General features: G+C 38.1%; 1 protein-coding gene across 1 annotated transcript in view; it reads left to right on the plus strand.

The window, feature by feature from the left end:
• The window catches only part of LOC126355869 (solute carrier family 22 member 7-like), a 349,916-nt gene extending 339,457 nt beyond the window's left edge, over positions 1–10,459 (plus strand). The window contains exons 9-10 of the mRNA XM_050006368.1: positions 1,898–2,085; positions 9,788–10,459. Of these exons, the coding sequence (XP_049862325.1) occupies positions 1,898–2,085; positions 9,788–9,976 (377 nt within the window). The 3' untranslated portion in view covers positions 9,977–10,459. The remainder of the gene's footprint in view (positions 1–1,897; positions 2,086–9,787) is intronic.
• The last annotated feature ends 4,063 nt before the right edge of the window (positions 10,460–14,522 follow it).

The following is a 14,522-nucleotide window of genomic DNA, read 5'->3' on the forward strand; positions in this document are numbered from 1 at the left end:
AAACATAAAAGTAAAAACATACCAGTTATGGGAAAAAGACCATTTGGTGGTGTTAGACGGTAGTCTAAGTGGTTTACAACTTCTGCTTGTTGTCTGTTGTTGCGCAACAGGTATTTTAGTACATGGAACGAGATCTATGCGAACTGATAGAGACGAATTAACAGCCTCATTTCCAGTAATATACCCTATAGCTTCCTAGTCCAGCGTCAGGGGATCACGGAATTTCTGAAAGTAACTGTTGATGTCAGCACACTATGTAGCAACAAGATCTAACCTGTTTTGAAAGTGGAGACCATCGTCAGTTCATAATTAAATACAAGCCCAGAAACATGGGTTCAACCAAAAAATCCTTGCTGAGAAAATGTACAAAAACAAAAAACTATAAGTTATTTCTGTTGTAAGCAGCTGGTGATACTTACTATGATTACACATAAAGTGGTTGTTTAAGAAACAGTAAGAAATTCAGTTACAAGAGATGAACAATAGTTATTCTACTTTACAAGTTAAGCACTATTTTGTTAGTTACCAAGAGTAAATGACTACACACAATAAATGAAGTTTTCTTGTAATATGCATCTGTTTGAAAATAAGGACTACCCCACTCAATTTGCTATGACAGTCATCTGAGATCCATTCTCAAAATCAATCAGTTTTACCAGATTACATCTCAAAACTGGAACCCATTTTATTTTAGCGTCCACTTTAATTAACAAATACAAAGACCATTTACTGTCATAGATCGAACATATACATTATATGTTATATCACAGTAACTAATTAGATTTATAAACACACATTATTACTGTGTGTGGTGAAACGAAAAATTGTGATAATGTATGATAGAACGATACAAAAAGATTACAATGAATAAATGTTACTATTAAAGCCTTTGTATCTTTTTTAATATTGAAAATGCTTCAGAATATCAGCAGAATTTATATTCTTCATACATTATTCGATCATAGGTTCATTTATTTGCAATATACCCAACACTTGACAGAAATGCATTTAATGATAGTATCTTCCAGTCATTATTGTTAAATTTCATAATGTGTTGGAATACACATATAATAAATTTATGGGTTACATACTTATAAATTAATTGCCTAGTCCAGAGAACACACTATTTTAAGATAATTATGGTACCTTTAAGTCCATGTTACTCATTGTTTGGAACTTTTAAAAACATGAAGTAACTTTAGTTTCATTTAGCAAAAGCAAAAATGTTTGAAGTAAAAAAGGAGAGAAAGTAAAATAGTGCTCCAACTTTAATTTTAGCTTTTAGTGTAAACTATCCACACGAAAATATAATACCATGCTGTCAATAAAACAGACAGAATATAATGTAAATGTAAACAAAAATATTCTGCAATTTCGAACAAACTTGTTTAAGAAGGGGTGTATTATATCAACAAGGGAATCCAACTATTTAAGAAAAAATGGGATCCTGGATTTGAAATTTGATTAACAAGACCATACTGATCAAATTTCAAATGTTAGCATTAAAATATTGACATACATCTGAAAACTGTAGAAAAATGAAGTAAAGGGTCAAAAGGAGTTGCATGTATAATGTATTACAGGCTGAGTGTATTTTTCAGCTGTTTTTTCACACCGATGTATGTGCATGTCAGGCTGGATTTACATATCTACCTTGGAAGTACAGTAACACAAAAATCTAAAACCGTAACTGCACCAAAAAAGTTTGCAAAATTGAGAGAAAGATGGAGCACATAAATTATTTTCCACTCTGTTACAGTAAGGTAGTGGTGTTCCTGTTTAATCGCTGGTCCAGGGAAGGATCAAAGTGTTGATACGGTTGCTCAATCTATTGCTGGCATCAAAATGTATGTCTCTTTCTCAGAACTGAACATACAAAAGTTCTCGTTTTGTGCAGCTCACATCGCGGGTGCAGGCATCATGATGGCGACCATGCTGATGCAGTTCAGCACCATTGGCAACCTGGGCATGGTGAACCTGCAGAGCATCGAGTTGCACCCCACGTGTCTCCGCCAAATCGCCACGAGTGTCGAGTGGGCAGTTGCTGGGATTGCCATGTCTTCCCTGCCCTACTTGGCTTTGATGGTACGTGAAATGTAAGGGGTACACACCACTAGCTGGAGAAAAGCATTATTGCTCAATGACAAGGTTGTTCATCCAAATTCCGTCGCAGACGCTGCAGGATAGGGGTTTTGGACCATACAGAGTTATGTTAAAGTTCTGAGAGTACATGATCGAAGAAGCGCCAAGTACAACATTAGTTCCTCCGACACACACTATCTGAACTATCAGGAAACCCGTCTGTAAAGCTAAATTGACCACTAGATGTCACGAGATGCAGACGCGCCAGTATAAAACCAGGCGAGGAGTCTTGTGCTGTCAGTAGAGAAACAGTAACAGCTGAATCTGACTTTCAGAAGAGTTCAGTGCTTCGATCGTGGACTGTCATTGGCTATTACCTGAGTAGCGTATCATCAGGGACATTTCAACTCCTGTAAAGCTGCCTATGTTGACTGTTGGTGATGTGATTGTGAAGTGGAAACGGGAAGGAACGATCACAGTTAAACCAAAATCAGACATCATGTACTGATGGACAGGGACCATCGAGTATTATGGAGTGTGGTCGAAAGAAACCGGTGGACGTACTAACTTGGGAGTTCCAAAGTGATTTCAGCAATTCAGCTAGCACATTGACGGTACATATGGAGTCAAAAGAATGGAATACAGTTATCGACCAGGTGTTCATAATCCATCCATTTATGTAATCAGTTCTAAGCGACACTTGACGTGGGGTAAAGAATGACGCCACTGGACACTGTATGACAGGAGACGTGTAATTTGCAGTGATGAATCTCATTATACCCTGTGACTATCTGATGGGAGGGTTCGGGTTTGGCAAATGCCTCGAGAAGATTATCTGCCGTCAATGTCTAATGCCAACACTGCAGTATGGAGGAGGTGGTGCTAACACATGGGGGGGGGGGGAGGGGCTTAGTTTTCTGTGGTTATGGTGTGGTCCCCTTACTGCGTTTAAGGAAATGGTAAAGGCAAAAGGATATGAGCACACTTTACACCATTATATACGGTGTCAGTAGCGCAACAGTTCAGAAACAATGACTGGATCAAAATGACAATTTACCTTTTCATAAACCAATATCTGTGAAGCAATGGTTTGTAGCCAGATTCTTCCTGAAATGACTGGTCTGCCCAAAGTCTAGACCTGAATTCAACAGAACACTTTTGGAATCTGATAGTACTTTGACTTCGCTCCAGATCTTCTCTGGTTTCGGCTGTTGAGGAAGGAGAGGTTGCCATTCCTCCACATGCGTTCTAACTATTCATTGAAAGTGTCCTTATTAGAAATCATGCTATCGATAAGGGCGAAGGGAGGACACATCCATTATTGACTTCCACTTGTAGGTCACGGAATACTTTTGGTAAGATAGAGCAAATCTCGTGAAAAAAAAGAAGAACATTGCGGTAAAATCAGATATACTGTATTCAAGTTTATACCGAGATGTATCGGCAGTAATTCTGCCGGAGTGCCATTCTAAACTGTAGCAGGAGAGAGTGACACCACAATATCGTTTTGGGATGTTCATATAAATATAGCACATTGATGCAATTATTATCTCTTACATTCCCTTGACATGAAGTAAACAATGGTCTCCATTGACAATAGACCTGATACAAAATGTGAAGAAATCAAAACGAGAGATCCACTATGTCTCAGAAAATCAATTTGTTGTAAATTTTCAACCAGTATAATTACGAATTACAGACAAAAACTGCAAAAGTTTAGATGATAGGTCCAATACGATGGATAAATTCCAAAAAAATAACCATATTTCTCTCTTAGACGTATTTCTCTCTCGTTGATACTTCTCATAAACCAGCGTAAAAAAATAAGGACACATCTTCATTGCCATCAAGTTTGTCTGACGAGGTAGAATTTAAACCTGACATATTGCCCTGGCTGGGATCGAAAATGAAACATTATTTACGATCCTCGGAGTATTCTATTTTCCTGAAGGTCAGAGAGTTGTTTGTACAGCGCCTGATAATTCAGCTGTATTGAAATTCTGTACATTTGGGGAAATACTGGGGGGTCATAACTAAACTGGCAGTGTTCCTAGCGCTGCAACATCACAGGATGTTGAAACATCGTACGTATATCCATTAGCCGGCGCGCTCGCGGGGTGTGCTAAAAAAAGTTTCACTTTCCGCCACCAGGTGAAAATATAGAGCAGCTAGAATGTGATGTAGGGCCAGGGAAAGAAGGGTAAAATGTGCTTCGTCCATCCAAAGAATATTCCCCAGCCCCATGTCATCCAGTCCTGTGCATGCCACAAAACGAAGGGCGAAGTCACTGCGTTGTAGCCTAAGGTGGATCTTCATTTTGTGCACATTCTGAATCTCGTAGGAATAGCAGTGTAAATCTTTAGAACAATTGACCAGGGAAGAGACAATTTCTGTGATAACTTGAGCGGTGGATGCAAATTTTAAAGTGAGTGCTGCACTTCATCAACAACTGCCATGGGAATGGGCTGCTTCCCTTTCCCATCTGCACCACCATTGTCCACCTGTTTCTTCAGGTTAATTGATCGTATTCCTTAGCCCATTTACTATCATGGGGCCTCTTCACAGTTGTTCCTGTCGGCGATATACCCACACTGCACCGATGTGGTTGCTGTCGTGGTAAAACAACTTTCTCAACGGCCATTGCGTTTCATACACCCTTTTGACTAACATTCACTTCATAAAAGAAATCAAAATGTATCGCCTAGTGACATACACCATACTGACGTCAAAACACCAGACATTTCACATTCTGATTGCTTACAGTGCAATATTTTCACCTGGTAGCAGCAAGTACAACTTTGGGTATTATTTTTTTCAGCATGCTTTACAAGCTCAACGATTAATGGACGTATGTACGATGTTTCAGCGTCCAGCAACGTGTACAACCTGCACTGCGGCTCTTAAAACATCATCACTAAAATTACACCTACTGGGTATTTGTTTTAGCACCCTTATATGGAATGGCCAATAAATAATTTATAACTGCTTGTGGATTTGTTTAGTAATAATGGAAATAGGTCATTCTCTCGTTGACATCAAGATCTACATAGCTGTTTGTGACATGCATATAATAATTTTTTCATAGTGTGGAGCCACAGTCGTAATATATTGCTTTAAAGTCAGTATCACCATTAGAATCTTGTTGATTTACAGTGTTACATTACATTTACACAATCATGATTTCGACTTCAAAGTGCTATTATCAAGTATTTTCTGAAAGCAGATTAGACAATAAGAGTGAAATACATAACAAGTGATGTAACCATATAAGAATCCATATTTATAATGCTTACTTACAAGTCTCATAAATTGCCTAAGATGGCGTACTGACACATTAAAATACACTATTAGACACATTGTTAAAGTTTCGATATTTCTGGCAGAGCCTACTGCTTTGTTTCATTACTGAGTATACCATCTTGACTGAACGACAGTTGGCTAAGTGTCAAATTGTCTTGGTCAAAGAAATTCCTGTTACAAGCAGGTACATCTACGCTGGTGAAGGACACTTCCAGCATTTGCTGTCAGCGCTTTGTGTGAATGTATGTATGTGATCTCTCTATGGTACTTATCATCTCCTAAAATTGCAAATGTGTCCCATTATTGGTACATATGTCTTTAAAGTAGCTCATGTTTATATGGACTGAACTGCATGTCGATGTAGGTACGAAGGCGTATCAAGATTTCAAATTAGAGAGTATACAAATGTTTAAGTCGGGTTTTCAAATAGTGTAGGATCTGATTAGGTGTTTATTGTATGTTAGGAGAGGAGCGAATTTGATGAGGGGGTAAAGGATCTACATGAGGGAAACTAAACAGATGTTGAAAGGGAGAACAGAGTGCATGACGCTCAAGCATTTGGAGGGAGTAGTAGGACGTTGGTGGACAGTACATCCTTCCAACGCTGGCATAGCAGACTGTCGGTCAGATCATGGTCATGGTCAGGCCTAGAACTTTATCTGACAGCTTCGTGGTGAATGTGGAAAATAGATTTGACCTTTTGCTTCAGTTAGAAACTGGCGAGCCTCAAGTAGTTGCAGTTGTAGACAGGACACTACAAACTTTCAGTACCAAATTGAAAAGTAAGAAAGTAGGATAAGCAGTAAAGAGAAAGATGTTGTTAGGTAGTTCCCATGGAAGAGGTGTTGGCCAACTTTTTCAGGATGAACTAGAATCAGAATACCAGGTAACCAATTTTTTTAAACCTAGTGCTGGTGTGGAGCATGTGACAGAGGATTTAGGATCACTTTGCAAAGAGTTCACTAAGAAAGACAGCGTGGTTATAGTGGGTTGGGCAGGTAATAGTATTGACAGAGATCCTGGGTACAGTATAGAGTATGACCTAGCAAAGATTGCATCAGCATCAAAGCATACTAGTGTTGAGTTTGTATCTGTTCTTCGGCGCCATGACCAACCTCATTTCAACTCTTCTGTCAAGAGAGTTAATTAGGAGTAGAAACAGTTGCTTATGTCTGCTGCAGGGTCACATATTGGTGTGGCTCCTGTTGATTCTATCAGCAGGTGGGATTATACTAGGCATGGCCTTCACCTCAACAGGAAGGGGAAGGGTAAACTGGGTGGGGAAACAGCAGGAAAGTTAAAGGGGGGAGGCATTGTCATGAGTGATAAAATACCAGTGTTTACAAGGTTCGGAAAAGACCCTTTTTTTAGGGTAGTGTGGTCAGAAAGAAACCAAATTTTAAGAGAGGTTAGGACTGAGACAAACCAGTTTGAGAAAGAAACCAAAAAACGTAATTCTAGCTTATTACATCAGCATAAACAACCCTTGGTTAAGAATTTTCAGCAGTCAGCAGATATTTTAACTCCATCCAATTTTAACTCAATGTGAAATGTCAGATATCTTTATTGCATCAAAGTATTCGAGGACTAAGAAATACAGTTAATGAATTAATTATCTGCATAAATGAATTAGAGTCTTCAAACCGAGCTGACATAATCTGCCTCTCTGAACATCCTGTGACCACTGGTATAGAACTGTTAAGTGTTACAGGGTTTAGGTTAGCATCTCACTTTTGTAGATCAGAAATGGAGAGAGGAGGAGTTGCGACATTCATCAGGAACTGTCATAAATTTAAGAACATAGACTTTTTAAATTCTGCCTAGAACAGCATATGGAAGTATGTGCTACAGAAGTAGAATTTCACAAAAAATCCTCCATAATATTAAGTTTATATCGAGCACCTGCAGGTAACTTTAATCTGTTCGTAAACCATCTCGAAGCTGTACTGTCCCATTTAACACTCAAAAACAAAGAAATAGTGGTTGCTAGTGATTTCAATGTAGATTTCCTTAAAGACTCTTATTTGAGTTAGTAACACTATCATTCAACTTAAATTCCACTGTAAAGTTTCCCACTAGGGTAGCCAATTGCCCACAAACAGCCATTGATAATATCTTTATAGAAAAGTCCAATGAACAAAATTATATTACAAAACCAATAATCAATGGTCTCTCAGATCATGGCATGCAGTTCCTTCCGCTGAATGTTAACACTGAACAGGATATAAAATTTGTTAAATCTGATCTCAAGATGGTAATCAATAAGCCAAAAATTGATTATTTTAGGACACTCCACAGAGACATTCACTGGACTGATGTTTAGAGTGGTCATGACATGAATGAAAAATACAACACTTTTGCTAATGAAGTGCTTACCTTATTCAAACACTGTTTCCCCCAAAAACTTACCAAAGCTAAAGCAAAGTCTATAAAGAAGCCACAGATTACTCAAGGAATCTTTAAAAACAACAATATCTAGTGAGTATGATGAAATATCAGCAAAGCAAATTAAAGAATGTGATTCTGAGTTAGGTAACATATTAAGCTATCTGTGTAACCAGTCGTTTATCAGTGGAATAATTTCTGTATGGTTAAAATATGCTGAAGTTTATCCACTGTTTATAACCATCTTATCTCAGATAACATACTGCCAAAGTCACAGTTCAAATTTCTAAAGGGTTCTGACACTGAGAACTCTACTATACTTACTGTGAAAATGTGCTTAATTCATTAGATAAAAAATTGCAGGCAACTGCTATATTTTGTGATTTGTCGAAGGCATTTCCTTTTAAGAAAATTAGAATATTACAGTGTAAAAGGAAATGCTGCAAAATGACTCAAATCTTATATCTCTGGCAGGAAACAAAGCGTGTTATTAGGAAAGAGACGTATCAAGATATCAGGCATCATCCAACTGGGAACTAATTATATGTGGGGTCCCACAAGGTTCCATTTTAGGGCCCTTACTTTTTCTTGTGTATATCAACAACCTTTCATCAGTAACATTACCAGATGCCGAGTTCGTTTTGTTTGGCGATGAAACAAACATTGCAATAAATAGCAAATCAAGTGTAGTCTTAAAAAGATCGGCTAGTATAATATTTGTGGACGTTAATCACTTGTTCCTAGCCAATTCTTTGACATTAAACTTTGAAAAAACTCACTACACGCAGTTCAGAACTCGTGAAGGGTGTCCCACGAGTATATGCCTAACATATGATGACAAGCAGATAGAAGAAGTGGACATTGTTAAATTCTTGGGATTACAGCTTGGTAATAAATTCATCTGCGAAAAGCACACCACAGAACTGCTGAAGCGTCTTAACAAATCTCTATTTGCAATGCGAATTGTGTCAGACATAGGTGACACAAAAATGAAAAAGCTGGCATACTATGCTTACTTTCATTCCATAATGTCATATGGGATTATTTTTTGGGGTAATTCATCAAGCCAAGCTAACGTTTTCCAGGCACAAAAACGTGCAGTAAGAGTTATATGTGGTGTGAACTCAAGAACATCCTGCAGAAGCCTGTTTCGGGAACTAGGGATACTAACTACTGCTTCCCAATATATTTATCACTTTTCCAAAGCAACAGGTCAATTCATGGAATCAATACTAGAAGTAAGAGTAATCTTCACAGGGATTTAAAGTCACTTAGTCTTGTACAAAAAGGTGTGCATTATTCAGGAACACACATTTTCAATAACTTGCCAGTGGCCATCAAAAACTTAACAACAAATGAAATTCAATTTAAGAGAAGCCTAGAGGATTTATTGGTGACCAGCTCCTACTACTCCACTGATGAATTTCTCAGTAGAACCAACTGATTTGTGTGCTTGTATATATTATATATAAGTACAATATAACTTGTGCACAATTTTAGTGCAGTAATGTGTTCATTGTAAATAAGTATTATAGTAGTTGTATTATACGTTTATTACCTAATAAATAAATAAATAAACTTTTTTATATTACATTCAGTGCATTAGTATTTGTAAAATGATTCTTTCATATATTGCTCATTAAAAAATGACGATCATTCCACTTGGGTCCTGTGGAATGGTACATTAGTTTATTTGTCTGAGTTGTTAGTATTTGTGATGTATTGTTGTTAGTATTTATGATGTATTGTTGTGTTTCTGACATGTTCTACATCCGGGAGGACCTCCTCACTGTGGATCAATTGGAATGAAAGTAAATATAATCTAATCGAATGTGGGGGATAGTGCAGGGGTGCAATCACTTTTTTGCTCAGTTAATAGGTTTTGTAATTATAGTCTGGTGCAGGCTTTCTGTTGGGTGGTTAGCGAGGAGGCCTTAGAGTCGTAATAATTCACGTGCAAACATATCTGTGATTGTCGTCTTTCATTCTCACTACTTACAAATATCTTTTCCTTGCACAGGACGACAAGCGACTTCCCTTCGCCATCCTCGCAGCCCTGAACTTGGTGGTGGCTTTTTCCGTGTCGTTTCTGCCAGAATCTGCGCTGCAGCGATTGCCGGAGACGTTAAGGGACGGTGCCGTCTTTGGCAGAGGACAGCACTACTGGAGCTGGAAACCCAAACCGACACCAGAGTACGCCAAGGGATAAAGGAGTTCCAGAAGTTCCTTTTAGTTTAGAAGGAATGATAATGCGATGCTGGCAACCTTGGACTTCTGTTTACTGACGGTACACAGGACTTGCTCGGCCTGCTATGAACGAATAACAGTGCACTTCGAGCCCTATTTCTAATCTGTAAACAGTAACACGAAAATTAAGCCTGACCTGGATTAGATTATAATTTATGGCCGTTATATTCAGTAAATGCTACATGCCAAAATAAACTGACATGGAGACCGCACCCACTGCGCTATCCAAAAAAGAAAAAAAAACCCTCATAATAGACTAAAACTACATATTGCACTCCTCCTAACAAAGCCTTAGTCTGACGAGTAATCCTCTTACGCTAACGTCGTCTGCATTCGTACCAGTTTCTCCTCGCATTTTTAATTTTAACACTAACTCCAAAAATACTCTAATTCTACGCAACCTGCCTCACCCTCTGTGCCCGTCCACTTACCCCCCCCCCCCCCCCCCCCCGAGCCCTGTTACACTTACATGCTCTCCACATCCTATTCCAACAAAACTCAATCACCTCCCACAACGTGCCCAGGAAATGTCGCCCAGGGATCTACCCATCCTTCCAGCTTTTAACACAATCCTGTTCAAATGGTCCAAATGGCTCTGAGCACATTACACACATCTATGCCCGAAGCAGGATTCGAATCTGCGAACGTAGCGGTCAGGCGGTTCCAGACTGTAGCGCTTAGAACCGCTCGGCCACACAGAATCCTCTTCTTGCTCTCGATGTCAGCGCTGGAGTTCGTAGCTCCTCGCCACTTCTATGGGCTCTCTGCCCCACCTCTTCACTCCCGCATTGTTTCGGGAACAGTCTTCCCCTCACCTACTGTTTCTGTACCTGTAGTGAAATGAAGTCTTCCGTTCAAAACATTTTTTTTAAATTAAAAAAAACTATATTTTATTTACAATTTGAAATGTAAAATAGCTTACTTTTAATAATTTAAAAAAGACGCACATATTTCGTATTTATAAATTTTTGTAAACTGTTTATATGTTTTATGACTGCTGTTCCTGAAGAACAGGGATGTAATGCATAGAGTCCTGACGGACGCTGGCTGCAAATAATAATAAAAAGGACCAAAAATTGTCCAATACTGTAATAAAATTCCGCGATTATTGATGTGATGTGCTTATCATTACCATTATTTGCTCATTGTTAGTATATATATGCGCTTTTTACTTCCTTTTATTTTGAAACAGGTTGAACCTTGATTTATTTTTAAAGAATATTCTTAAAAACTTATTTTATTTACTAGCGATTCATCAAGAACATTAACATATTTAATCACACTATGTAAGCATGGAATTAATTGACAGGCAATAACTGATGAAATCATAACCAAATACCTTTTAACAAATGGGAATTTTATTCACGTTAATAGTGCCTAAAAGCATTTCTTTTAAATAAGCAGATTTAAAATTATAATCAGATAGCACCGTCTAAATATTGTAAGAGGTCCATAATTAGAGAACTTGTTGCTAGCGCACTCGAGCTGATGTAATTTTGATGTATTGCTCATGCGCTGCCTGCGATATCTAAGCTAGAAGAGAATGTGAGACCAAAGAGTAGTATTGACTGCAGTAGGAACTGTGTAGCAGTAGCAGTTAGTGGTTGGTAGCGAGCTGTCGTGTCTGGTGTATCGTGTTGGCTGGGCCGGTCGTGTGCAGCGATGGCAGAGCCTGAGCGTTATAGGATAAGGTAAAAGCAGCCTCGCGCATATGTAGTATTGTTAATCAAGTCCCATGTAAATGTTTTAAAAAAAAGGATCTGTTAATAATAATCTTTCTCATAAAAAGAAACTTTTGACATTAATCTCAATTCAAACAATTCAATAATTTCTGCAATCCTTGGCAATCCCGATTATTGAAAAGAAAAGTCAGTTCTTTCCTTTTTTATAAGACAAATCTATCGGCCAGCATTGCACTTAGCTGCGCCAGGAAAATTTCTTATAGGAGCAGATATATACGCGTTATCCGGCGACCTAATTAAGGTAAGATTTTTCAGCTTATTCAGAATGATGTATCAGGGCCTTGACGCAGCATTGCTGACGTCCAAAATTTACCAGGTTAACTTGACTGTCAATTATTGAAAGGTTATAGGTTTGTCACATCGTATTATATTTTCACTGTTGGGTAGTTACGCTAAATGAGAGTATTATTCATATTATTATTTTATATTTTGTGGGGAGGTTACACTTGGCGACAACCGGCCAGGATCGTAATTTTGTGAATTTCTGAGAAGTGGTCAGCTATATATCTGCTCTTATTTACTTAAAATTAAAAGTAGTTTGCATCTGGCGCAACGCATTTACTAATTTGTCACTTTTTCTTTCACAGATCATCGGCAATTTATTGCTCTTTGTTGTAACTGTATTTATTCCATTTTTGCTTTGTCTTTGTTTGATTTTGTGCTTAACTTCGAGTTGTGAAAATGCCGCGCAAAACTGCTAACAGTGCATCGCGATGTGCAAGGAGTGAAAAGCTGACTCGAATAATTTGACCGAAAATACTAGCGACACTCAGTGTAATAGTGATAATCCTCTAATTACAGATAATCAGTGTGTGCCGATCACTAGTAATGATTTTGATGCTAATGATGAGCAAACAAATTCAATTGTGTCGTCTATTAATTTAATGACAATTGATGACGCGGGACTTCCCGTTACAATGAACGCTGTCCAGTTTGACACGCCTGATTTGCAAAATGTACGTAGCGAACAGATAATTGTTTGTAACGAAGGTGACCAACATACACAAAACACGTCAGATTTATTTGATTCCGCTCTAGTGGCCAACAGTGCACATCCGATTAGCGAACCTTTTCGTGAATCAGGCAATGACCAAATGGTTATTCAAAACGTGTCACATGCAGATACACTATCACACATCATAGAAAATAGAGTCGCATCTTTCGGCATGGATCAAGTTATGGCAGTATTGCTTCAACTTTATGAAAAACTCAGACAGTCGAATGAAAAACAAGACGACAATTTCAAACGGCTTAATGAATCGAACAAACAACTTAATGAAAAACTTGACAACAATTCCAAACAGTCGAATGAAAAACAAGATAATAATTACAAACAACTTAATGAAAAACTAGATAACAATTCCAAACAACTTACTGAACAGATTACAGCCGTTGACGTGCAATGTCATGATACTAAAGAACAATTACGTGAGGAAATTAAGGCTTGTGCTAGGAACAGTAGTGAAGAAATTAGATCTGTGGCACAAGAATTAAGTAATACACATGCAGCCACAACTAAATTACTTAGAGATGAAATTAGTGCAGTCTCTAAACAATGTTCTGCAAACGTAACACAGTTACGCGACGAGTTTAAATTAATGTCAGCAGAACTTTCACACACGCTGAACGCGAAAGTAGACAAGAAATTCGAACAACAGAACAGCGTAATTGACGTACGTTTTAATCACCACCTACAAAACAGTGAAACGCGTTACCGTAAATTCATACAGGAACCGAACAAAGTAAAGAAACAAGTCATGGAAACAATTACTGCACAGAGACAGGAAGATAAGCGTAAACTATTTACGAAAGCAAAAACATACCTTGACAATAACATTGCTACAGTATCAGACGAAATCAATACTATTAAACAGTTGAACACCGGATTGCATGATTAAATCTCCGATCTTAAAACAAAAACAGACAGACACAGTAGACTTTCAGACAATGACCAACAGACTTGAACAATTAGAATAAATACAGGATCCCGATGCCATTAAAGCAGACGTTAAGAAATTGAACAAAACTACCCGTAAAATCCAAAAACAAATTAATGCTTGTGACACTAAAAATGATGATGAGGTTAAAGCCTTGACTGAAAAATTTGATGAATTGGCCAGTCGTATTGACGTTATCGAAAATAACAATGACACCAAATCAGACGATACGTCACCAGTTTCGTTTAATCAAACACCCGAATTCCAAAATTTACAGCAGACGATTAGTGAGATAGGTTCGTCCAATAATACATTACGTAGAAAATTGTCATCTTTACAGCACGAATTGACGGAGATGAAAAATATTTCAGCCTTTAACACATCACAGCATACGCCACTTTCCGAACATTTCTCACACTCACACAGCCAGTACAATTTAGGTAATTTACAGAGAGTACGTGACTTAGACCCCGAACAGTCACAGACAAACAGATTATCATACAGTCCTGAACCTGTTCAGACATTCAGACACGAAAATTTTGATTACAAGCACTTTCTGTCCGTTAGGAAATTTAAGGTATTTAAAAATGACAGAACACAGATTCACCCCTTGGATTGGATACAACAATTTAGCTTTGCTTTTCCACCAACTTGGCCCGTGACACGCAAACTTGAATTCATTTGCAGTTTTTTGGAAGGCGAACCGGCAACTCGTATGAGACCGATCGCGAGACAGTGCTACTCGGTAGAAGAATTTCATAATGCCTTTCTGTCAGCGTATTGGTCGAAGACGACACAGCGCGGAATCGAGGATCAATCAATTAGCTTA

Source organism: Schistocerca gregaria, chromosome 3, assembly GCF_023897955.1.
Source record: "Schistocerca gregaria isolate iqSchGreg1 chromosome 3, iqSchGreg1.2, whole genome shotgun sequence".
Classification (NCBI taxonomy): Eukaryota; Metazoa; Arthropoda; class Insecta; order Orthoptera; family Acrididae; genus Schistocerca; species Schistocerca gregaria.